Source organism: Ursus americanus, chromosome 26 (assembly GCF_024610735.1).
Source record: "Ursus americanus isolate L20-20 chromosome 26, mUrsAme1.1.p, whole genome shotgun sequence".
NCBI lineage: Eukaryota > Metazoa > Chordata > Mammalia > Carnivora > Ursidae > Ursus > Ursus americanus.
In genome coordinates this window covers 36,105,007-36,130,031 of record NC_142152.1, presented here as the reverse complement: position 1 = coordinate 36,130,031, position 25,025 = coordinate 36,105,007, and the positions used below count along the sequence as shown (strand labels likewise).

At 48.3% G+C, this 25,025-nt stretch overlaps 2 protein-coding genes across 4 annotated transcripts; both read left to right on the top strand.

Annotated features, from left to right (window-relative positions):
- Window positions 1-1,145: 1,145 nt before the first annotated feature.
- On the top strand, window positions 1,146-5,455 carry LOC123803920 (uteroferrin-associated basic protein 2-like). Its single transcript, XM_045815761.2, has 4 exons — window positions 1,146-1,914; window positions 2,792-3,059; window positions 4,669-4,816; window positions 5,207-5,455. The coding sequence occupies exons 1-4, from the start codon at window positions 1,164-1,166 to the stop codon at window positions 5,414-5,416; spliced, it is 1,377 nt and encodes a 458-aa protein (XP_045671717.2). The 5' UTR covers window positions 1,146-1,163; the 3' UTR covers window positions 5,417-5,455.
- A 2,254-nt stretch (window positions 5,456-7,709) lies between these two features.
- LOC123803940 (serpin A11-like) lies at window positions 7,710-23,690 on the top strand. 3 transcript variants are annotated; one of them, XM_087856202.1, is made up of 6 exons: window positions 7,710-7,941; window positions 9,527-9,637; window positions 11,202-11,847; window positions 17,187-17,460; window positions 20,885-21,032; window positions 23,322-23,690. In XM_087856202.1, the coding sequence occupies exons 3-6, from the start codon at window positions 11,205-11,207 to the stop codon at window positions 23,523-23,525; spliced, it is 1,269 nt and encodes a 422-aa protein (XP_087712328.1). In that variant the 5' UTR covers window positions 7,710-7,941; window positions 9,527-9,637; window positions 11,202-11,204; the 3' UTR covers window positions 23,526-23,690. The 3 variants fall into 3 exon arrangements, with proteins under 3 accessions (XP_087712328.1, XP_087712327.1, XP_045671747.1); XM_087856201.1 differs by having other exon boundaries at window positions 9,524-9,637; XM_045815791.2 differs by lacking the exon at window positions 9,527-9,637.
- Window positions 23,691-25,025: the final 1,335 nt, after the last annotated feature.

The window sequence follows — 25,025 nt, the reverse complement described above, 5'->3', positions numbered from 1 at the left end:
TGGTTCACGTCTTTGCCCTTCCCATTGGGAGTGCCAGAAATCCCACCATTGGAGCACCCTTCAAATTCCCGGCCTGACTTCTTGTCCCAGCAAATCGTAGGGGGCACATCTGGGGGCAGAGAGCAGTTTTTCCCCCGATGATGGGATGGGGCAGTAGCTGTGAGGACCGGGAGGACCCATGGGAGGCGGTCAGGATCACCTGAGACGACCTTGTCAGACCCTCCATTCAACTCATGGCCCAGTCACCTGAGCACCACCCGGGCTTCCTTTCAGAAACCACACCGGGCCGCCCTGAAGCCAGATCTGGTCTCCAACTGGGCTAGATGGTGTTAGCAAGTGCTTTTGACAAGATTGAATTTTTCATGCAAAAATCTAGGTTTCCAGCCTCTTCAGAAATATATAAAAAAAAAAAAGAAAGAAGAAGAAAGAAAGAAAGAAAGAAAGAAAGAAAGAAAGAAAGAAAGAAAGAAAAGAAAGGAAAATCTGGCACCACTGACCCAGGACTCCCCCACGGGGAGCACAGCTGGAACTGAGTAGCACCTGCCTGCCTCTGGCCTGGACACGCCTCTCCCTTTGCCCCAGTCCCCAGTGCTCCTTACTGCATGACACTTGCTGGCCTTGTCTGGGTGTATTTCTGGCCAGATCTCTGTAGCATTTGAATCTGCACTCCCTGCTTTATCTCTCTCCTTGGTCCTTCCCTTTCCACACTTTTCAGGACCTGGTCATGAGCCCTGTATGAAGGAAAGAAAGAAAGAAAGAAAGAAAGAAAGAAAGAAAGAAAGAAAGAAAGAAAGAAAGAAAGAAAGAAAGAAAGAAAGAAAGAAGAAAGAAAGAAAGAAAGAAAGAAAGAAAAGAAAAGAAAAGAAAAGAAAAAAGAAAAGAGAGATAGAGAAAGAGAGAAAGAAAGACTCCCCAGTGTAGAGTGCTGCTTGAAATCATCGAATGTCATACTGACCAGAGGTGCTAGGGCCAGGCTGGGGAAGTGACTTGTGTAAGGACCCACTTGCAGCACAGGCCAGAGGCAGAATTGGATCCCTTGTCATCAGGTCATTTATCTTTAATTTGCCTAAAGTCGTGTTCCAAAATGCGTTAGCCTTTCCTCATTAGCCTTAGTTAGCATCCTCCAATCAAGGACTAAGAATAACCCCAGCACCCAGGTAATAATGGGCCCTTTCTCAAGCCCCTCAGCATCGAGAACACGTTCCATGGAATGTTCACCCCACCCTCACCTCTTCCTTCCAATTACAGCTCCCTGGATTGCTGTAGAAATGTCCCACAGGAAGATGCACCTGGCTTTCTCTCTGGTCCTCATCCTCTGTGGCCTTCTTAATAGCATCTGCTGTGAAAAGAAACAAAGATCCAGGTGGAATATTTACCCAGTCTCATCATGGAAAATTCCACCTGTCCACCACGAGATAGAAGCTGGCAATAAGGCTTTCGCCCACAAATTGTTCAAAACTCTGTTAACGGAGCGTCCCAGAAAGAATATCATCTTCTCCCCTCTGAGCATCTCTGCCTCCTTGGCCATGCTTTCCCTGGGGACCAGATCCACAACGCTCACCAACCTCCTCGAGGGCCTTGGATTTGACCTCAAAGTCATGAGGGTGTGGGACGTGCACCATGGTTTCCAGAGTGTGGTCCAGATGCTGAAGCAGCTGAACAGAGAGGGGCGCTTGAAGCACAGAGACATGCTCTTCATCGACAGCAACAGGAAGATCCACACCCCGTTTCTGTGGGACGCAGAGGGGATATATGGCGTGAAGGCTCACATGATTGACTTCCGCGATGTAGAGAAGACCAAGAAGCAAATCAACCACCTTGTGGCTGAAAAAATGCATAAGAGAACCAAGGGCTTCATCACCTCTCTGAACCCTCATACCTTCCTGCTTCTTATAAACTACGTTTTCTTCAAAGGTAAGGTTTATCAAGTGCATGAATTCCTGTTTGGGTAACCTGTGCCCTTGTGTTTCCTGAAAGATTTCAGTCAGAAAAAAAACGTAGTTTTTGTGATTCTATCCCATGTCCCATAGACCAGTAGATCCAAAACTTTTCATTTGCTTTTATGTCATGGCGCTATCTGGAATTTTTAAGTGTTTCTGTTCCCAACCCTTTCTGTCATGTCGTTTGCCAAACTTAAGATACTTTGGAGAAAAATAGAGTGACTCTTGATGGCGGAAGAGGATTACGCACGGGAGTGTGTGTGAGCCCATGTGCACACAGGGTATGTTCTTCTGATGAAAATCCTTTCTCCTTGAATAAATTAAACAATTTTAAACAGATTTGTTTGTCATCAGACTTCTCAGAACTCTTTTTAAAATTATCTTATTTTATTTAAATTCAATTAATTAACATATAGCCATATAGCGTATCATTAGTTTCAGTTGTAGAGTTCAGTTATTCATCAGTTGCATATCAGAACTCTTAATCCACTAATATGCAGTGGGAATTTTCAAAGACGGGACGTTGTGGTCATTGTTTCCCAAATTATTTGACAACAGTATCCTTTCTTGGCGTTACAATTCCAGAGGCAGGCAGTATTTTGGGAAACATCTTTTGAGGAACACAGATTTAAAGAAATCCTATGGTGAATATTTTCAAAACTCATGTGTTTGCCTTTCTTTCCTTTGCATCCATCTGGAATTTTAAATATTCTGTTCACTGAGGTCCAGGTATCACTGGAACGAGGCTGCTCCCTTCTCAAGACCCTCAGCTCTGGGGTCCCCAGACATGTGGGTGCTGATGCCTTCTCCCACAGGTCACTCTTGGAGTTTTTCCTTCCTGAATCTCCTAGGCATTTGGAAAATGGCTTTTCATACCAACCTCAAGCACAAGGAGGACTTCTTTGTAGATGAGCGTACCACAGTGCAGGTGGACATGATGTGGAAGAAGGAACGAATGATTTATAGCCGATCGGAGAAGCTGTTCGCAACAATGGTTAAAATTCCTTTAACTGGAAACATGTCCATAGTCCTTGTGCTCCCAGATGTAGGACAGCCCGACTCTACTATAAAAGAGATGGTTGATCAAAGAGCTACACTTCTGAAATCCAGTGACATGAGGTATGCTACTCTAAAGGGACATTCTAGATTCACGTTGAAATTTTGCTCAGATCACGCTTCCTCTGTGTAAAAGTCTCATTTCAAGGGAAGGGAGTATTTGCTTATCTCCTAGTGTATTTGTGGAAAATGAAATAAGCCAAGGAGGAAAAATGGTGGCCTGGCTTCTATTATCAGCAGGATGCCTCTTCCACTGTCTAAATTATGGTTCTTCTCATTGCATGTATCAAAAACCCACTCCACACAAGCTCAAGGGGGTAAAGAAAAGAATGTATTGGAAAGATGCACCTAAGGGGAAAAACACAGCCAGGTGTCAGGAGGGATTGGACAGAGGACAGCAACATCACTGGGAGCTCCATCTCCCTGACGTCACTTGCCCTTGCTCCTCACCTTTCTGGCTCAGCAGACCAGCTGGTTTACTCACGCAACACGTATATCCTGAGCATCTATTCCATGCCAGACACTGCTCAGTGCTGGGAATGCAATGGCTAGCCACACATGTCTCTGCCATTGTGGGATTTCCGGTCCGGTGGGAGAGTCAACTAATAAATGTTAGCCAACTAACATAAAATATAAGTCAACTAATAAATGTATAAATTCATATTGCAGTAAAACTATGGAAAAAATGAGTAGGTGATAGAATAAAGGAGTCAGAAGCGGAGTATTAATTGGGGATCTTAATTAGGTATGATGATCAAGGAAGGATCCTAAGAGGTAAATTTCAAGCTGAGTCCATTGTGGACAGACTTGGCTGTCTTCCACTCAAGCAAATGCTCCACTCCAGAGTCAGTCTAACATATTTCCTTTCCAATGACATATCCCTGGAAGGGACAATTGGATTGATCCTGCTTAGGTACCGTATCCACCATGATCCAATCAAATATGGACAGATTACGTAATGAAAGCATGATTTCCAATGGCCCACTGATCTTGGCAAGGGCGGGGGCAGTCTTTAGGCAGTAAACATGTGGACTGGGGGAAAAAAATCTCCAAACAGTGTTCTCCCCATGTCACATAGGAGCACAGGCTACGGTCCGTGCAGCATCTGCTGTGGTTGAGGGCCACAGCGGACCGTGTCTGCCACCATCTGCCATGGCTGTACTTCACACAATATCATGGCTGGGACGGGGGTACCCCAATAGAGGAACCCAACTGAGTGGGTTACAATCCATTCGGAAGCTCAACATCACATGGACACAGGTGAAAATACATTGGCTTATGAGCAACATAAAGTGCAGGGAGGGGGTGTGGGCACTAGGTGCTAGATCTGCACCCCATTTTGAGTTACTGCCCAATTAAATCCCTGCTTGTAGCTGAAGGGTTGGAAGGACTCAGGGCTGGATCCCCTGGCCCGACCCTCCTCTTCTCTTGGTTGGGGAGCCTGTGAGGAGCATAGCTTGAATAGCAAGGTGTATTTTAGGCAAGTGCTTGGTCTGGAATTGCACGGTTGCTGCTCAGGCTCCAGCACCGTTAACCTTTCCCCACGCAAGCACCCATGCCTCACCCTTTCTTAACTCTCCCTTGGAAGAGGCCTGAAAGCAAAAGCAAGATGTTTTCCCTGGACCTAGGAGAGAGACGTGTTCAGCTTCCTTGCGGTTTGCACTCCTCACAGGTGGGTGCACTTAATTATGCCCAAGTTCAAGATCTCCTCCAAGATAGACTTAAAAAAAATGCTTCCCAAGATGGGCATCAGCAATGTGTTTACTGCAGCAGCAAACTTCTCAGGCATCACAGAGGAGGATTTCCCAGCAATTTTTGAGGTGAGTAGAGCAATTTCTAGAGTTTTGGGAAATTGTCCGTGCTGGGATGGAGGCAGGAAAAACCAGCCCCCTCCCTCCCTCCTTTTCTCTCTACCACATCCTTCTTGAAAGCATTTGAGAGGCTCACCCTCAGTGATCTTATGGGAGCTTTTCCTAAACCTTCAGACCACCCAGCATCCCTCTGAATTCTATTCCCCTTTCCTCTCATTTGAACACCTAAACTCCTCGAACTTTCTGCCTGCCCTGGGGAGATGAAGCTCGGCCATTAGTGTGAACCCTTTCTGAGTCATCTGGATCTGACAGTTGAGCACTTTGCGTGATTCTCCAGGAATGGGAGCCAGTGTTCCCCCCACCATGCCCAGAGCTGAGACAAGACTTGTTTCTCCCCAGGCGATACATGAAGCCACAATGGAGGTGAGCGAGAAAGGCAAGATAGACACCGCCAAGGACATGGACTCAAGCAACACCATCCCCTGCCACACACATAGAGCAGCCCCGTCGGTCGTGAAATTGAACAGACCCTTCTTCCTGTTTGTGGAGGATTGGGTGACTCAACGCGCAATCTTCATGGGCAAAGTCTTCAACCCCGTAGCTGAGTAGAGATGGGGCTGGGCTCTGCGGAGCTAGAATTCAGCTACTCCTGAATGAAGTGAATAAAATTCACTGTTATTGAATCAAAAGAAGTGAGTCTGAGACGTGTGGGTTGAGAATGGAGTTGGGACGGGTTGTTGCTGGTCTTCTGTCCTGGGAACAGGGCAGGATAGGGAGAAGTGGGGGGTCTGCTAGGGGCACTTGGCAGGTGTACTTTCTGTCCTGAAAAAGGATGGACATACGCAGGGAAGCGATTCTGAGGGGCACAAGCAGGGTGTGAGAGGGTCTCTTTAGTGCGGAGCTGTGTTGTTGTCCTTGCTTCCGGCCCAGCTGGCAGTCAGAGCCTGTCTGCTTGTCTACACAACAGGAGTCATATAACTCCGCCAGGCCGCTCCAGGCAGGAAGCTGGGTGGGCAGAGACAGGGTCCCGCCCCAGAGAGGAGCCCCACAAACATCTCCGTGGACCTCTGTGTGTGCACCCAGCTCCAAGGAGAAATAGGGTACCTAGGAAGGCAGACGACCCAAATATTTTGGCAGCACCTTCCTTTTCCAGATTCCTGTTGAGAAAGTTACTATTGCCCCCATGGGATAAGAAGGAACATGGATGAGGTGGGAAGAGCCAGGAAGATGGTCATGCACAGAATGGTGTGTGTGTGTGTGTGTGTGTGTGTGTGTGTGTGTGTGTGAGGTGGTTCAGCTTCCCGGGACACGCGGGCAGCTGGGCTTTGCTAGGCCTACAGCACTTCCATGAGTCACTGTTTGCTCTCCTTTAGCATGTGAGACACCAGGCCCCTACCAGCCTCCATGCTCACCCTTCAGCATATCGGGGAGGGGGGCATTAGGACCGAACAGGATCCGTGAGCCCTTCTGCACGAGGGACACTATGCTCCCGCTGTTCTCCATGGATGCCGTCTATGGGACAGGAGGCCCTCAGCGCACCCTCTCTGCTCTTGCCATGGATCTGCTTGGACATGAATCATGCACAAGCAGGATCTCCAGGCCTTTCTCCATCTGGTTATGCTGCGGACACCACTTCCTCCGCATTTTCTAGAACAATCTACCTTATTGCTCTTCTTTCAGGGAGTGTCTTGTGCCAGGGTTTAGCATAGAGTCCAAAATGCGAGACTCGCGGAGTTGCTTCTTCTTCCCCTGGCAAGTGGTAAGTGACCACAAAGAGCCAAGTAATCTATGTGCAAGCCAAGAGTGAACAGGATTCCTGTTAGGTGAGAAAATACTCTGGCCATATACTCCAATTGTCTTGTTTATTCATAGTGCAAATGTGTCCTTACAAAACACCCGGAAGGTTCTCAACACTGTTCTAGACCCAGGCGTAGGGTCTCAAGTGTTGGTGGGTGTAGCAGACCTCAATGGTCCAAATGTCCTTGGCCTTCACCTTTCCAGCACACACTGATTGAGTCCCACCTAGAGCACCTGGAGCTCTCCGCCTGGGGCTTTCTCCTGCCTCACACACCGGCCAGGCCAAGGGCACCTCCAGCCCCATCCCACTGGAGAAGCGGACTCGGTCTCTTCATGGCCTTTATGTCTTAAAAGTGCCTCTGGATTGAAGCCACTGTGCTTTTTTTTTTATTAATAATATTTTTTTATTATATTATGTTAGTCACCATGAAGCCACTGTGCTAACTTGGATGAGTTTTATTTGGCTTTACTCAAATGATGAAATAGTCTTACTTTCTAATGTTTGGCTGTTTTCTCGTATGAGTAAGATACATGCTCTTTGTGAGAAATGAGGAGAATACAAAAATCTACAAAGAAGAAAATAACAATCACCCCGAGGTGACTTCCCATCACCAAAATTTCACTCATGAGAAATATTCAATCAGTTCCAGGTTCTGTTCTAGATCTTGGGTAATTCACAGTGAGTAAGAGTCAATGATCCTTTTTACGGGGATTCAAAATAGCAGGAGAGAAGATTTTGCTCTATGTTCTAATTTCCTTCAGTCTTTTCTTTTCTGTATATGGACGATATTTATTTAAAGGATCAGTAAAATATGGGAATGGTAAGATCAGTAAAACATTGGGGCCTCGCCACCCACTTTGCAAGCAGGTAATTTAACCTCACTGAGCCTCAGGGTCTCATCTGGACGGTGGGGAAGATCGCTCCCATTCTTTCTCTGTCCCGTTTTACTGAGAAACAATCGGCACACGTAACTGTGTGCATTCGCGGTGACAGCAAGGCCGCTTGGTTCACGTGTGTTGTGAAATGATGACCAGGACAGGTGGGGTCAGCATCTCCCCGACTTACCGTGAGGGCGATCTGGAAAGAACACTGTCCAGATCACAAGAGACCTCAGTGACGGGTCAGCAGCAACCACATCGCGACGTCTGTGCAGGCAGGACAGATCCTTCCAAAGAAAAAATGTCCCTTCCTGGCCACTGCACATTGCTTTTGTCCAGTTCCAGGAATTGACCTGGCAAATATTGACCGGGCTGCCCTGAACTTCAAACTCCATTTCCCGTGGGTAGGAGGCCACGCAGTGCTGAAGACCCGGGGCCCCCAGCCCAGGGAGCTCGCTGTGAGTACCGTGCTTACATGGGAAGTGGAGATGGGTGGGGGGCTGCCTCTCTCTCTCTTTCTCCCTCCTTCTCTCTCTCTCTGTCTCTTTCTCTCCTTCCCTCCCTCTCTCTCCCTCTATCTCGCTCTCCTTCCTTCTCTCCCTCTCTCTGTCTCTCCCTCCCTCTCTCTCCCTCTCTCTCTCTTCCCTTCTCTCTCTCTATCCCTCCCTCCTTCTTTCTTTCCCTCTATCTCTCTCTGGCTTTGGCAACAGTGTTGGGAGAACTGAGTCCCCAAAAGGAAAAATGTCATGATATGCTCCTTCTGAATCTTTAAGTAGGAACTTCAGGTTTTAAACAACCTTTTATGGAAAACTTGGCCATCAAAAATGTTGAGAGAGGAACTCCCAGGACTCCTTGTGGTTAGACAAAAAAACAGAACAGCACCACCCAAAGTAAAATGACAACGTTGCCGTAGCAAATTTACTAGACTCGGTTGTAGCAAGACGCTCACACTTCAAGAGCCCTTGTCTAGAGTCTGAATCACACTCCTGCCACTTAGCAGGTAAGCATCGTGATCCCGAGTCCAGTTTCCCCGTATGCGCAGCAAGGATACCAATCATCGTGTCTTAAGGTTCCCATAGGGATTCAATTAAGTGATATGAATCAACGATCTCCCCACAAAGGCACCACTGGCATTTGCCCAAGACCATTCTTCACGGCGGCTCTGGCATTTCAAGAGCTTTCTCTCCCCCACCAAACTCCAGAAACACCCCCTGTGCCCGTCTCTGAGCTGATCCCAAATCCCATCCCTCTGCATGTGAGAACACATCTGGTTGGGAGCCTGTGATACAATGGATCTAATATCCCCACACAAAATAAATAGTATATGGGAATATTATCATTAATTAATGGAGTTCTTAGTTTTCCTCTGGGATCTTTCTGGAAAAGAAATAAAGAAATTGGGTGTAATTACACTGGACCTCTGTAGAAAGGGGTGGAAATTCACATTGCATGCTTTCTACGTGTCAGGTGCTTTCCACTCCGTATGCCTTGTAATCCTTAAGTGCCCGCCCCTCCCCGGAAGGCAGGCATTATCCTTCGCATTTTGCAAACGAGAACACTGCCGGTCAGAGAGTTTCCTTTGCGCAGATCCCACAGTGAGATACTGCAAAGTCTAATTCAAACCCAAGCCCTCTGACTTTCCATCCTCTTTGGGAAATAAGCCTTCTGCAAGTCTGGGAATCATTGGGGGTGCAGAAGGGTAAACGTGGTGACTTCAATGGGATAAAAGGAATAAACCAGAACCAGTTTTATTACGGCTGTTATTTCTGATTTTCCCTGGGAGCAGACGGATTTTTTAATTGTTCTGCTTCCCAACGTGCAAGGAACCTGTGGTTAGGGGAGCCCACCAGAGCTCTGGGGGCGGGAGGGACGGAGGGAGGACGTGGCCTTGGGAAATGGCCCGCAGTACTTTGCCCAGCAAACTGTTTCCACATAACTGATAAGCAGGCTGCCTTTGTCCCTCCCAACAACTGGCCTGTGGGGTTTTTAGGGTCCCGGGTGCTATAAACCATCTACAAGATGTGATCTCTCCCACACCAGCAGGGCATCTGTAATTGATCCAGAGGTCACTGGTTTGGGCCAAAGGTGCCAGTTAAGACACAAACGTCATCAAGACAGACGAACGGCAAGGATCGGGTGGTCCGCAGTGGAAGGGTCAGTTTCGAAGGGAGCAAGGGGACGGCACTCTCCTTACTGGGGACATCAAGGTGTGGGGGAGTCCGAGTGGCCGTGAGACAGTGCGTGCTCTGGGAGGCCGTGCGGAGGTGTGTGTGTGAAGACCCTGAAAGGGAAGGGGCACTAGACTGGGGGCAGACTGAGCAGAGAGAAGCCACGCCACCTCGAGCTGGAGCTGCCCTCCCCGCCCGGCGGAAGGAGTCTCCCGCTCCTGCGCCACTTTGACCCCCTAGAGCTAGAAGGCTTCTCTGGCACAATTGATGACCTAAAGTACTGGAGAGATGGGATTCATTTCCAGGGCTACCCCAACAAAGCATTACAACCCGGGGGTCTTCCAAGACAGAAATGAACTGTCCCGCCGTCGTGGAGGGCGGAAGTCGGAGATCTGGGTGCTGGTGGTGGGGCTGGTTCCCTCTGAGGCTGGGTGGGAGAACCCGCTCCAGGCCTCTCCCTGAGCTGCTGGGGGTTTGCCAGCAATCTCTGGCATCCTTGGCTGAAGAAGCACCACCCTGATCTCTGCCTCTGTCTTCACAGCGCGTTCTCCCTGTGTGTGTCTGTGCTCAGCTGTCCCCTTTTTAGAAGGACACCAGTCATATTAGATTCGGGCCCATTTAATGACTTCGTCTTCACCAATTACACCCCAACCACCCCATTTCCAAACAAACGCTCTGAGATACTGGGGACTCAAGCTTCAGCATATGAGTCTGGGGGGTGCACAATTCAACCCGTGACAGACATCTTCCCCCAACCTCTGCATCAATGCGTGTGACAAGGGGTGCTCGAGATGACAAGCTGGTTGGAGACAGAGCTGATTCGTCCTCCCAGGTTCCATCCACCCAAATTGGGCACCGCCATCCACCAGGCCCCCATGACTCATCATCACACCAACACTGCAGCTAATGAAAACTCAGAAGAGGAGAGGGCACTCCGCTTTCTTGGAGGGCCTGACCCAGGAGCTGCACACACCATCCTGTCCCCTCCCATGGGCAAGAGTGACGTGAATGGTCACAGCTGGGTGCTAGCAAGGCCCAGCTTCACTCACTCTCACGGTGTCCTGAGCATCTGCTCTCCGGCTACCCCCAGTCCCTGAAAGTTAATGAATGATTCAAAGAATGCCTGGAAAGGAGAAAGAAAAAAGAAGAAGGAAGGAAGGAAGGAAGGAAGGAAGGAAGGAAGGAAGGAAGGAAGGAAGGAAGGAAGGAAGGAAAGAAGGGAGGGAGGGAGGGATGAAGGGTGGGAGGGAGGAAGGAAAGGGGGAAGGAGAGTGAGAGGGAGGACAGTGGCCGGGAGGAGGGAGAGTAAACCATGGAAGTTTATTTTTAGAACCCAGAGTCTTTTTCTCAACAAAACCTTAGAGACAAACGATCAGTACGTCGAGCAGACTCAGGGCTGCTGCTCAGACTACAGCCTCATCCCCAGCAGGGCCCCTCAGACACCTGTGGGGGGTACAGTCTGGATGTGAGGCTCACTGCGTGAGCAATGGGGAGCACAGCGCTGAGGGTATTTGTGAAACAGAATGACATATTCACCCTCTTGTTTTCAGAGGATGGGTCCAGCCTGGCTGTGGCTGCTGGGAGCAGGGCTCCTGCCCTCTGTCCACTGTCAACCCTTTCCTGCCCATGGAGAGAAGAGTCTGGGGGTGCCTCAAGCCCCCCGTGATCAGCTCTCTGTGCCAGCCCCCGCCTACCACAAAATCACACCCACCATCACCAGCTTCGCCTTGCGTTTGTACAAGCAGCTGGCCGCAGAAACCTCGGGAAACATTTTCTTTTCCCCCGTGAGCATCGCTACCTCCCTGGCCCTGCTCTCTCTTGGGGCCCAGGCTGACACCCCAACTCAGATCCTGGAGGGCCTCGGCTTCAACCTCACAGAGACCCCAGAAGCTGACATCCACCGGGGTTTCCAGAGCCTCATCCACACCCTTGACCTGCCCAGCCCCAAACTTGAACTGAAAGTAGGCAACTCCTTGTTCCTGGGCAAGCAACTAAAGCCTCAACAGCATTTTTTGGACACTGTCAGGGAGCTGTATGGAGCTTTTGCTTTTTCTGCCAACTTCACAGATTCTGCCACGACCAGGAGGCAGATTAATGAGTACGTGAGAAAGCAGACATACGGGCAGGTGGCCGACTGCCTCCAGGAGTTCACGCAAGACACGCTCATGGTTCTCTTGAATTACATCTTCTTCAAAGGTGAGGGCTGGCTTGGGGGGAAATACTGCCACCTCCACCATCTCCAGTCTTGCCCCGGAAAGCCACCTGTCTTCAAGTCTGGCAGCTGTCCCTTCGGGTAGTTATCTCCATATATTTACATAACCCACCTATAGGACTACTTCTTGATTTATCAATATTTGTTTTCTCTCGCCATGTTTCTTCCCTTCAATTTTTATTCTGATTTTCTTCCATTAGACATTCAATCATACTCTTTAAGGAATAATCCCTTTTTTAGAAAGGGAGGGAGAGAATCTCAAGCAGACTCCCCACTGAGCGTGGAGCCTGACACAGGGCTCCATCTCACAACCCTGAGACCATGACCTGAGCTGAAACCAAGAGTTGGACACTTAACCAACTGAGTGCCCCAGACACCCCCATATCTTAATTTGTATAAACAGCTTATTAGCTTATTTTGGCTGTGGCATTGGACATGTCATACCTCCAGGGCTCATATCTCCCAGTCGTGTTATTTCCTGATTTAGTAGCATACATCTTTCCATGATACTAGGGAAATGAATTCTTCCATTTTTTAAAAACTCAGATCCATTCAAATGTCCTTTGTTTTTACCTAGTGTTTTTGGTAGGATCCCTGTTACATCTAGTCACCCTGTCGGTGTGGGCTCCTCTTGGCTGCGACAGTTTCTCAGGCTTTCCTTGCTCTCAATGACCTTGCCGATTTTGAGGCGTACCAGCGAGATGCTCTGTAGCACGTCTCTCAGTTGGGATTGATTTGCCTGGTTTTTTTCACATGATTAAGACTGGGGTGATGGGATGTGCAGAGGAGGGCCACAGAGAGGAAGTGTCATTCTTTGCACACTATCAGCATGACTTATCGCCATTGATGTTGACTTTGACCATCTGGCTGAGGGCATGGTTGTCAGATTGCTCTGTTGCAAAGTTATCTTTTCCCCATTGGAGGAAGTCACTGTGTATATCCCGCACTCAGGGAGTGGGGAGTTATGCTCCATCTCCGTGAGAAAGGAGGAGCTACCTAACTTATTTGGAAGTCTTCTGAATGGGAGATTTTTCTCTTCTCTCGCGTTTATTTATTCAATCATTACCTTACATCATTATGGACTCCAGGATATTTGTTCTATATTTTGGGTTGTAATTGCCTGCTACCTAGCTTTGTGGCTTAAAATTTTCCAACATTGATCATGACAAGATCCTTGTGTTTGTTCCTGGGTCCCTTGACATGCCCCCATCATTGCTGATTTTTTTTTCTTTTTGGAGAACTTCCTTACTTTCTGGTACTACAAGACACTCCAAGCTCATCTTTTGTATCTCCTGCCCCCTGGAAAAAATCTCTTTGTCTCTCTCTCTGCTGCCTTCTGGCTGATTTCTTCAGCTCCAACTTCCCTTTTACTAATTCTCTCAAAAGAATTAGTATCTACTATTTCACGCATGCACTGAGGTTTCAATTTCACTGACTATATTTTCACTTTGACATCCTATTTTTCTAAAAGCTACCTACCATTTCGTCATAATGACCCATTCCTGGGATTTTTATTCCTTTCTTTTTTTTAACACACTAAAAAATATAGTCTTCCAGATTATTCTATTATCTGTAGATCTTGAACTGTGAGTTGTTGGTTTTGCTGCTCCAACTAATTCTCGTTCAAGAGAGAATTGAAATGTTCACCTTTGGGCTCGTTTTCAGTGGAAATGATCTTTTCATGAGCTTCTGATGGCCTGTTGTAGGAGGGCCTCTAGCGAGACCATTTCACATTTGCTCTGGTCTAGTCCTATTGGCTTCACTGGTTCTACTTTCATTTCTAGGGTGGGGAGTCCCTGCACTGGTTGATTAATGAGAACATAGACCAGTCTTAGGCTGGGGAGTTCCTACACTGAATGAGTAATAAAAACAAAGAACCCAGAGCCAGTGACTCTTCCCTGCCACCCCCACCTGCAAATACAGCGACCTGTCCTAACTCATCCCTGGGCTGCTGGGCAGAGTTTTTTTAATCCAGGCTTCCCAGATGGGAAAGGGATTGCTTTTCATAGCTTTTGACTATTTGCAAAGAGATCAGTTCCAAGTGTGGGCCTGAGTTTTATTCATTTCCCCCGAGAAGATGTTAAACACCACCCCTGGGGCTGTATGTGATCCTGATAACCCATGAGTCCAATGACCTTGGTTCCAAATCAGAGATACGCATTCCTGCTTTGTATCTGGAAGCTTGGATTCTTGTTATTTTGTCCAGCTTCTGTTGGTGTTTATGCAGAAAAAAACCAGGTTTTTCTGCTTTAACTTAGTCTGTGATACTGATCAGAAATCTCAAGGACCTAAGTCTTAATCATTTTTGATTCTCCAGAGTCTGACACAGGGTCAAGTATGTTTTATTTTTTTATTTTATATTTTTTTCCAATCAAAGAAAGGGAAACTTACATTGAGGCCCCAGGGCCTTGGGGCTCAGGCAGGAGGCCGCCCTACAGACAAAGGAAGAGCTGGGGGAGTGGCCTTATCTGACCTTCTTCTTAGGGCACAGGCTGTTGCGTGGCCATAATTCCTCTTGGGGCAGTCGACAGCGTGGGTGTGCAGGAGAGCATAACGCTTGTGGCCGATCATCTAGCCGCGATTGTACTTCTGGGCCAGCTGGCAGAGGGAAGGTTCCATGAGGCCACCTTGCAGGTACCAAGTGCAGGGGGAGCTCCTTCTGGATATTGTAGTCTGAGAGAGTGAGGCCATCCTCCAGCAAAAATTAGACACTGCTGGTGAGGCAGGTTGCCCTCCTTGTCTTGGGTTTTGGCTTTGACATTCTCGATGGTGTCGCTGGCTTGACCTTAAGGGTGATGGTCTTTGCAAAGATCTGCATTTCTACACCTGCCACAAGGCCGCCAGCACCAGACCACTCGGACACCTGTTGAAGAGACAGAGGAGTCAATGAATGTTTGCTGCATGAATGATTTCAAGTTAAACTTAGGTCTCGTGTTTGAAGTGTCGAGGCATGATATTCATTAATTTACTGAAAAACATACATCAAGACTGACTACATTTCAGGGACTTTGCTAGCATCTTGGGAAAATCTATGAATAAGATAGTTTTCTTACCCTTGTGTAGCCCAGAGTCCCAAGTGTACTGTAAATAAGTAAATTGCAACTCAATGGGAAAGTGATGGTCTGCTTGCGTAGGTATGGGTGTCATGGAGCTCTCGAAAGATACACCTCTCCAGACTTGGGGTGTGAAGGAAAGGCTTCCTGGAAGAGGAGGTACCTAAGCTGAGACATGAAGAATGAGTTGGATTTACTCAGGCAAAGAGGTGGTGGGAAAGGTGGGGAGAAGAGAGTTCAGGTTGAAAAACCAGTGTGTGTGAAGGTCCAAGGAAAAGAGAAACCACTGCATTTTCAAGGAACCAAAATGAATTTAGTGGGACTAGAACATAGAACACATAGCATAATGCCTAGGGGACAGTGCCAAGAGTTGCCATGAAAGGTAAGGAGGAACTGTGTTGAGAATCCTAGACTTTACCTGTAGGACCCCAGAATTACCAAGAAGTCTGAAGCTGTGGAGTGACATGATTACATCGGTTTAAAAAAAAATCAGTCTGGCTACAGTTTGGAAAATGGTTTGGAGGGGAGGAAGGATGGGAGACCAGAGACAAGTCAGGAGGTTCTTGAAGTAGTTCCAAGTAAGTAAGATGGCAACCTTGGGTAAAGGTACAGCTTGGGAGGTAGAGTCAGCAATGCTTGGTCAGTGAGAGGATGTGGGCAAGAGGGACAGGATGAGCCAGCTTCCCCTCACCAAGACCAGCGCTTTCAGGAGGGCAAGTCTGGAGGCCGTTGTGCGTGGAGATTGTAAGTAGAAGGAGAGGAGACACTACACACATGGATGGTGCTGCGACCAACGGGGTCTGTGTTTCTGTGTCTTAATGAGCTTTTGCATTATATTTAACATTTTATTAACTGAATTCTTTCTCCTTTTTCAAGTTGAATATTAGGAAGTTCAGAGGGAGGGGGTGGCTCAGGACCTTCTCTGTAGAAGGTTGTTGTTTCAAGGCAGCGTGGCCAAGACAGGTCAAGTCAGTGTTTGCAGAGAACATGAGCTGTGGAGCCAGCCGAGCCCCAGTCCCTGCTCTACCACCTAATGGTGCTGCAGATTGCATATGTTTCTAGAAATTCACAGGACTCAGTTTCTCGTTGCTGACATGGAGATCATAATACTCATTTAATATTAATGATCGTAAAAAAGTAAAGAGATAATGCCTTACACGTGGAAGGTAGTTAGTAGATGGAAATAGCTTTTAGCTTCTTTTTTAAAAAAATTTTATATTAACATATAATGTATTATTTGTTTCAGGGATACAGGTCTGTGATTCATCAGTCTTAAAAAACTCGCAGTGCTCACCATAGCACATACCCTCCCCAGTGTCCATCACGCAGCCACCCCATCCCTCCCACCCCTCCACTCCAGCAACCCTCAGTTTGTTTCCTGAGATTAAGTGTCTCTTAGGGTTTGTCTCCCTCTCTGGTTTCGTGCCGTTTCATTTTTTTCCTCTCTTCCCCCATGATCCTCTGCCTTGTTTCTCAAATTCCACATATCAGTGAGATCATATGATAATTGCCTTTCTCCGATTGACTTATTTTACTTAGCGTAATAGCCTCTAGTTTCATCCACATTGTTGCAAATAGCAAGATTTCATTTTTTGATGGCCGCATAATATTCCTGTGTGTGAGTGTGTGTGTGTGTGTGTGTGTGTGTGTGTGTGTGTGTCTGTGTGTATCACATCTTCTTTATCCATTCATCTGTTGATGGACATCTGGGCTCTTTCCATAGTTTGGCTACTGTGGACATTGCTGCTATAAATATTGGGGTGCACATGCCCCTTCAGATCCCTACATTTGTATCTTTGGGGTAAATATCTAGTAGTCCAATTGCTGTGCAAGGGTAGCTCTGTTTTCAACTTTTTGAGGAACCTCCATGCTGTTTTCCAGAGTGGCCGTACCAGCTTGCATTCCCACCCACAGCGTAAGAGGGCTCCCCTTTCTCCACATCCTTGACAACACTGACTTGTTAGCTTTAGCCATTCTGACCAGTGTGAGGTGGGATCTCATTGTGGTTTTGATTTGTAGGAAATACCTTTTAGTTTCTTGAAAGCTAAGTTGCTCTGAATTGGAACAAATCATAGACCATTAGAGCCTAACTCGGGGGACTCACTCTAGTGGCTGAGCCAGCCCTGCGTTCTGGCCCCCGATTCTGTACCCACCTCACGGTTATGTATACCCGAGAGGAAGTCACGGAACCAGTGCGGCTTAGTGCATGACTGCCCCGGGTTGCCCTCTTAGAGTATGTTCTCATAGTTTTATGGGTTTTGTGTCCTAAGCCAAGTGGAAGCATCCTTTCCATCACTACCAGATCCAGAAGCAAGAGAGCTTCTTTGTGGACGAGAGGACCTCCTTCCGCGTCCCCATCATGCACCAAAAGGAAATGCACAGGTTCTTCTATGACCAGGAAATGGCTTGCACTGTCCTCCAGATAGAATACAGTGGAAACGCCCTGGCTCTGCTGATCCTACCTGACCCCGGGAAAATGGAGCAGGTGGAGGCCGCTCTGCAGCCAGAGACCCTGAGAAAATGGGATCAGTGGCTACTGCCCAGGTAAGAGTCAGAACAGAAGGACTCCAGCAGCCTTAGTTCAAGAACCCAGGCAAGGCTTTGATCAATGCCAACTGCAAAAGCCCAACCCCTGGGTTTGGCTCCTCATTCTACCCTTTAACTATGTGGGTAAACTGAGGCCATAATCACTGCCACATTGAATTAGTCAGAGGATTGATCAAGTTCGCACATATGAAGTTTGGAGATTGGTCATAAGTGCTCACCAGGCATTAATCATTCTTATCCCTTCCTGGGTGTTTCTCTGGCCAACCTTCTTTCCTCTTGTTTCTCCCTTTTTCCAGAATAATTTGCTACCAGAAGGTAGTGAAGTATAATCAAAGAATCAGATTAAGGACAATTATTAAGAATAATGATGACTCCCACGGAACTGTGGATATTTCTTAAAAGAGCCCCTCTTTTTTTTAGTTTATGTAAAAATGTGCTTGACCAGAATGTAGAAAAAGTGATACTGTTATGTGTATTACAGATGCAAGAATCGAAATGAAAAGTGTAGGTTTTATTCAATTGTACCATTTGCTAGCGTACCTCCTGGGTATGTGAGGCTTAGTAAATAGGAGTGAGAGGCAGAGGATTCAGATAAGCTGGAAGCAGGGTGATATTTGTCAGAACTGTAAACTCGAGATGGCCCCCACGGTGCTAGGGAATGTGGACTGTTTCAGCTCTGAGATGTTGGCCAGGAAAGCAGGATTACAAGAATGCCAAAATGTGTACCTTGTTGACAGAACAGTCTATATCCAATTTAATCAGGAGTTTCTTGGTCTTTTATTAACTTGCCCCTAAAGAAGGAGCCCCAGATAGGTAAATCTTCAATTTGCCATTCCTTGAAGTATAGAGGAGAGATAAAGCTAGGCCAATTACTTTATCTCTGCCTTGTGTCAGAGAGCGCCCCCGCCCCGCCCAATGTTTGGCTAAAATTGCCCAATTATTGATGACTAGTGGTCTTTTTGATAGGTCCTCTCTGAAAAAAAAAAAAAGTGCCCCTATTTAATTAAAATATTTCTTAAGGAAATTAAATACCAAGAAGAGTACTGTAAAAATCAAAGTGCTAGTTTTAAGGGATCTCAACCCCTACCCCCTTTTATCTCGCTTTTCAGTTTGTGGTTTTTCTTACACTGGTTTCAGCCCTTTCTGGTATGCCTAGACCCCATTCTCTAGCTAACTTCTTCATGGGGTCTATCTTGTTTCCTGAGAGCTCTGATATGAAATCTGGCCCTGAGTTCTAATTACCTCTTGCTGCATAATAAACCACCCCAAAATGGAATGGCTTGAAAAAAAAAAAATCTATTATCTCTCTCCATCCAGTGGGTGGACTGGACTCAGCGTTGTGGTTCTCAGGTGGGGCTTTCCTGCACTGGAGTCCGATGCTGGCTGGGGCTGGAGCACTGAAGGCTCCTCTACTGGGTGTCTGGTGCCTGGGCTAGCCGGCTGCTCAGATAAGGGCTGAGCAGGTGTCTCTCTCTCCCTGCAGCATCTCCATGAGACTAGGTTGGGCTCCTGCACAGCAGCTCAGCATAGCTGATGTAGTTACATGGCAGACCAAGGCTCCAGGAAAGAGTGTTCCAAAAGACAGGAAGTGAAAGTTCCAGCTGTTTTAAGATCTGGGATCCGAAGTGTCTCTTCTGCCATATGCTTTTGGTCAGAGTAGTCACAGAGCCCACCCCGGTTCCGAGGGAGGAGGTATAGACCAAACCTTTTGATGGCCATCTTTCATCTTGAACCGTCCAGCAGCTGGTAGACACCAGTCGCCCTGGTGCCCACAGGAGTCATCCCTCAGCTCCCCAACCACACTGAGGGATAGGAAAATGTGTTTGTGTTTGGCCAGAGATTCAAGTCCCAAATAAAAGAGATACAAGTCAAGGACAGAGGTCAGGATAAGAGAGTGTTCCTGTTGTCTATGAACCTACATGGCTGTGGTCAGTTTCTGATTCCAGTGCCATATTCTCAAGCTCCTTTGGCGTGAGGCTGTCCCTTCGCCAAACACAGGAGGTAGTACCATAGGATCTTCTAGAATCTTCTAGACCAATAGATTTTCCCTCAGGAAGGTCTGGGATTTTTTTTTTTTTTAAGTAGGCTCATACCCAGCATAGAGCCCAACGCAGGGCTTGAACTCACAACCCTGATTATCAAGACCTGAGCTTAGATCAAGAGTTGGATAGACACTTAACTGACTGAGCCACCCAGGCACCCCAGGAACATCTGTTTTGACCTCTAACTTTGACCTTCAAAAATCAAAACCAACCCAAGTTATTTTTCGAATTCTCAGATGTCCCCTGTTACTGTTTCTCATGCCAGAGAGTTATAATATCACAGCATTTTAATGGGCTTTCAGACATAAAAACTTCAGACTGCCAGGCCTACCTCCATTGAGCTGTGAGGAAGGTTCACTTGCCCAGGGGAATCGAGATCCCCCATAACTGTTCATTCTTCATTTACGTGGCCTAACACCTGCCGTGTGCAGGGCTCTCTAGCAGAACCCCTGTGCTAGACTCCACTCTGACCCCTCCATGGCTTGGACCTGCCCGCAAGGGCTGCCTGTGGAAAATTTGTCACGTGGGCCAAGATAGCCTTGTTTTCTGTTCTCCACATCCTTTCCCTCCTCTTCAATATTTGACACCTGACTTCCAACTGCCTCTCACTTCGATTAGACATCTGGACACTCACATTATCCCAGAAGTTTACTGGCCACGAATCTCTAAGCTGATTTAGGCTATCTAATCTGAATTCATTAGAGCCAGAAGTTTCCAAGCGGTTTATTACCTAGCCAGGCTCACAAGCCCCATGCCCTGGCAACTGTCAAACCATAACCAAGAAGAACAGTCCCAAGAAGAAAAGGACAGATTGGCTCAGTGTGTCAGAAAGAACTCGTGAATTTGCTGCAGGCAGTACGGTGATCCGATGGCAAAGGCCAGTCTCAGGACAGAGAGCGGGTGACACTCTACACACGCCATCTCTCATCAGAGCCTCACAATGGCCCAAAGCCCAGACAGTACGAGCGGACAATGGCTTGTACTAGGGGGTTGCCAGAAGATGGATTTAGGATACAGGTCAGAAGGGGAGCCAGCAGAACCTACTGATGAATCCTACATGGAGGTGGGAAAATGTGGGCAATGTTTCCCTTGTATGGTTATTCTTTGGATCTGATCCGTTACGCCTTGTAAAATCCCTTGCCCATTGTCTGGCACAGAGGAAGTCCTCCATGAACGTGCCAGAGCTGAAGACACACGGCCATGCCAGCAGTCTTCTCAGGTCCAGACACAGGAGGTCTGTAAGGTCTGAAGAGAAGGAGGGTCCAGGGTTCTGGAATGTTCTGATACGGAGGGCAGTGTACACTTGTCTTTCCCAAGACGGGGTGGGAGCAGCACATTTAACCAGACAGCACTGCCTCTCTGGCTGATTCTCTCTGCAGCCTGCTGGGTCTACATCTGCCAAGGTTTTCCATTTCCGGGACCTATAACCTTGAAGAAATACTTCCCCACATCGGTCTCACCAACATCTTCAACTTAGAAGCTGACTTATCGGGAATCACTGAGCAACTCAACAAAACCATCTTCCGGGTAAGGTGGTGAATGTGGATGGAGGGGAGGGCCTTATCTCCTTTGAAGTGTGCATTTGAAAGTCAAGTTTCCCTTTCTTTTCCCCATTCTGGGTCTTGATCATAGTCTGTAAGGCTTCTTTTCCTGGGAAGCTCCCTTTCCATCTCTCCTCTGTACTCCTCAGAGCAGGGACACTGAGTCCCAAATGAAGTAGACATGCAATTGGGGTCATCCATCGAGCCAAAATTTCTCTTGTATGGAATTAGCTGTGTCTTCATTCCTTATATTTCCCCCAGGGCAGGCAGTGAAACTCTGTCTGTCTTTGCTACAGTTAAAGAGAGTCGAGGGGCATGAGCACAAAATGCATCCGTCAGCCTTGCTACAGAGACAAGCATCCCCCGAATCTCAGAGCCCGAACAGGCTTATTTCCTGGTTATGTTACATGTCAGAAATGTGTCATGACCGTGGGGCTACAGACCTTCTTCACGCTGCCTCTCCCTTCCAGGATGCAGGTGAAAGGAGGAGCCCCTATTTGGGACACGTCATTCGCACAGCAGTAAGAAAAAAGCAAGAGAAACTGTGTGATGGCTCTTCACATTTCTCTTCACAGTGGCCTATGTCAAGGCCACTCAAGTGCGCTGGCTAAAGCAAGTCCCATAGTCAAGACAGCCATCAGTGGGGGTCGGGGGGTCCATGTTCTCCCTCCTGTAGGAGGCAATGCCAGTCACGGGGCGTGGGTGGAGATCTATGACTCTCTACTAGGAAAAGAGAGTTAATAGCTGGAAATAACGATGTAATTTTCCTTCCCTGCTCTATCTTTTCTGTTTTAGGATAGAGTCATTAACTGTTGTTTGAGGCTTTGCTAGAAATTTCTCTTTTTTTAAAGTTTTATTTATGTATTTATTTTAGAGGTAGAGAGAAAGAGAAAGAGAGAGAGCACAGGGGGAAGGGGCAGAGCACAGGGAAGAGGGAGAGGGACAGAGAATCCCAAGCAGACATGGGATTGAGCCCTGCGTCGGTCTCTGTGAGGCTTGACCTCATGACCCTGAGATCACGCCCTGAGCTGAAACCAAGAGTCCGTTGCCACCCAGGCGCCCCTTTGCTAAGAATTTCATAAGGACAGTTTTCTGTCTTTTGACTGGGAAAGGCCACCTGAGATTAGGAATGTGAACCAAGGCAATAGGGACGTAGTCCTGTGTGTGCCTGTGAGTGAGTGTGTCCGTGTGCGTGTGTGTGCATGCCCGTGGTGGAGAGTGAACAAGAAGGAAAAGAAATAACTTGGCCTTTTAAAGAATCCCTTTGGCAGTGACCTTCAAGGAGAGGCGTATCTCTTCATAGAACTTTCTAGAAACAAAAAGGATTGTCAAGGCCAACTTGTTTCAACTCTTTTTTAAAGCCTCAGAGTCCTTTCTTCCTAAAAAGGTGTGTGAAGATGAGGGTTTTAACAAAGGAATTCTGGAGGGGGGGTGGGGGGAACGGGATAACTGGGCGATGGGCATGAAGGAGGGCACGGGATGGAATGAGCCCTGGGTGTGGCACGCAATGGATGAATCACTGAACTCGACCGAAATTAATAATAATACACTGTATGTTAATAAATTGAATTTAAATTAAAAGATTAAAATTAAAATAAAAAAAGGAATTCTCACAGAGGCGGGTAGAGGGTTGGGCACATCAGACAAGCGGTTCCCTGAACTCACGTGAAAAACCGTTGTGTTAGGCTGAGCAGGTCATTTTAAAGAAGAGGCCAGCAAGGCTTAGAGCTGTGCGTGCAGCTGGGAGCAGAAACTGGCGCTTGGGCTGCGGTCCCGGCGCCCAGGGGCTTCCGGCGGCTCCTAAAACTCGGGCTGGTGATGGGTAGTAAGGAGGGCACGTATTGATGGTGCACTGGGTGTTATCCGCAAGTAATGAATCATGGAACACTACATCAAAAACTAGGGGTGTACTGTATGGTGACTAACATAATATAATAAAAAAAATTATTTAAGAAAAAAAATAAACAACCTCATCCTTGGGAGTTTGCAGCCTGGTTCCTGTGCAGCCCTGCTCAGGTCCAACTCCGTTCCGCCCGAGAGCAAACAGCAGCGTCAGGGCCATCCCCTGGGGCGTGGCGGGGGGGCGGGGGCGGATAGAAAACGCAGGAAAGAAGCAGAAGCCGTGAAGGCTGGAGGGTTGCCTCCTGGGAAGACGGGGCCCCTGAGACCTGAGGGGGTGACTCTGCCTGCAGCTCCCTAGAACCACACCAGCTGGGATCTGTCCCCTGAGAGCGCCCTGAGCTGACGCTGTCTCTGTCCCCGTCTCCCCCTCCAGGTGTCACACAAGGCTGCAGTGGACATGAATGTGTGGGGAACCAGGGCAGGGGCTGCCTCCGGCCTCCTCTCCCAGCCCCAGGCTCTGAACGCAACGTCGGCCCCACAGGTCCGTTTCAACAGGCCTTTCCTGGTGCTCCTGTGGGAGGTGACCACTCAGAGCTTGCTCTTCCTGGGGAAAGTCGTCAACCCGGCTGCAGGGTGACTGTGGTGGGAGGCCAGGTGGTGGCTTTCTCCCCCTCCCCTGGAACAATCCGGAAGGCCCACACCAGCCTGCCCCAGCCTGCCCCAGCCTGCACCGTGGGCTGCTCTAAGGACCGGTTAATCAGTGTGCAAAGATCCTAATAAAGCTGACCTTGGGTTGTGTGAACATTAAGGCGCTGCGTTTACACGGGAAGGTCAACGCGCTGGGCAGCTTTGAGCCATCAGCTTGATAATCTCATCGAACTCAGGATCAACTGTGATCAGAAAGTCAAAAACGGAAGCAGCCTCATGTTGTGGCCTCCCGGGCGATGTCCGTCACTGCTGCTGCCACTGCGGATCTTTCCCGAGGGTTCCAGGAAAAGGCACAAGGGACAGCAGGAGGGATAAGCAGCTTTGTCCCTTCATAGTGATTCACCTCGGCGGTACAGTGAAGTGAGGCCCTCCTGAAACATCATGGCCTGGATGTCAGGGACTAGAACACCTCAGAGGAGATTGGGACCAGGGCAGGGCTCCAAGTCATGCTCCAGGAAAAGAAGGGGGTACGATTATGGGCCAGTATAGTATGGGAGGTCAGATGGCCAAGGGCAGCCCCAAGATCAAAGAAAGTGGGAGGGTCCACATGGCCGGGTGGGCACCAACTTGGTCAGGGGATGAACTTGGGGGCAATATTCAGTTGCAATGGAGAATCTTGAGCGGTTGGAGTCTCAGCCCTGCAAGTGAGCCCCTCCAGTCCCGAGGACACATCCATTTGTCCGAATCTAATGGGGAAACACGATGCGATGCCACCTTCTCTGTGTGTATGTGTCATGCGTGCGGAAATACCCATCCCCGCATCCCCACAAGGAAGTGAGCACCAAGACCTAGAGGACAGCTGTGGGTGGTGCCTGTCTAGGAAGGAGCCATCCCAAGAGGTGCCCTTAGAAGAAATACGCCCATCCACACCCTGAGGAGGTCAGGCTTGAGTTGGATCCCGAAAGCCAGGTAGGTCTTAAATAAAAGATAAGAGGGTAAGACAGTGTCGGAGGGAGGGTGGAGGAGACCCTCTGTGGGCAAGGGCCGGTGGAGAAAGAAAGAAAAAGGTATGAAGAAGAAAGAGAGAGAGAAACCCAGTTTTGCAGTAATAGAAGGTTCACAGACGATCACAGTGGGAGGTAAGGCTGAAGAGGTATTTGGAGGTCAAAGGTTGGAGGCTTTGGATACTAGATAAGTGGTGGGGACGTCACCCTGTAGACGGGGTGGAGTAGCTGTATGCCAGTGGAGGTGTGGATGTGGACAAAGTGTGTCTGGGAAAATCATCTGACGGCTGAGCCGGGATAAGCCCCAGTGTGGTGAGGCCGGGGTGAGGGGCCAGCCAGGAAGGCGCCACACTGCGAGGCCCATCCCAGCACATGTCCTGTCCTGGCCCGTCCCATATCCCTCCTCTGTCAGACCACCAGCACACACGATCCCCTGTCCCAGCCCGCCCTCTGTGGCCCTCTGCACCTCCCCATCCTACCCTCCC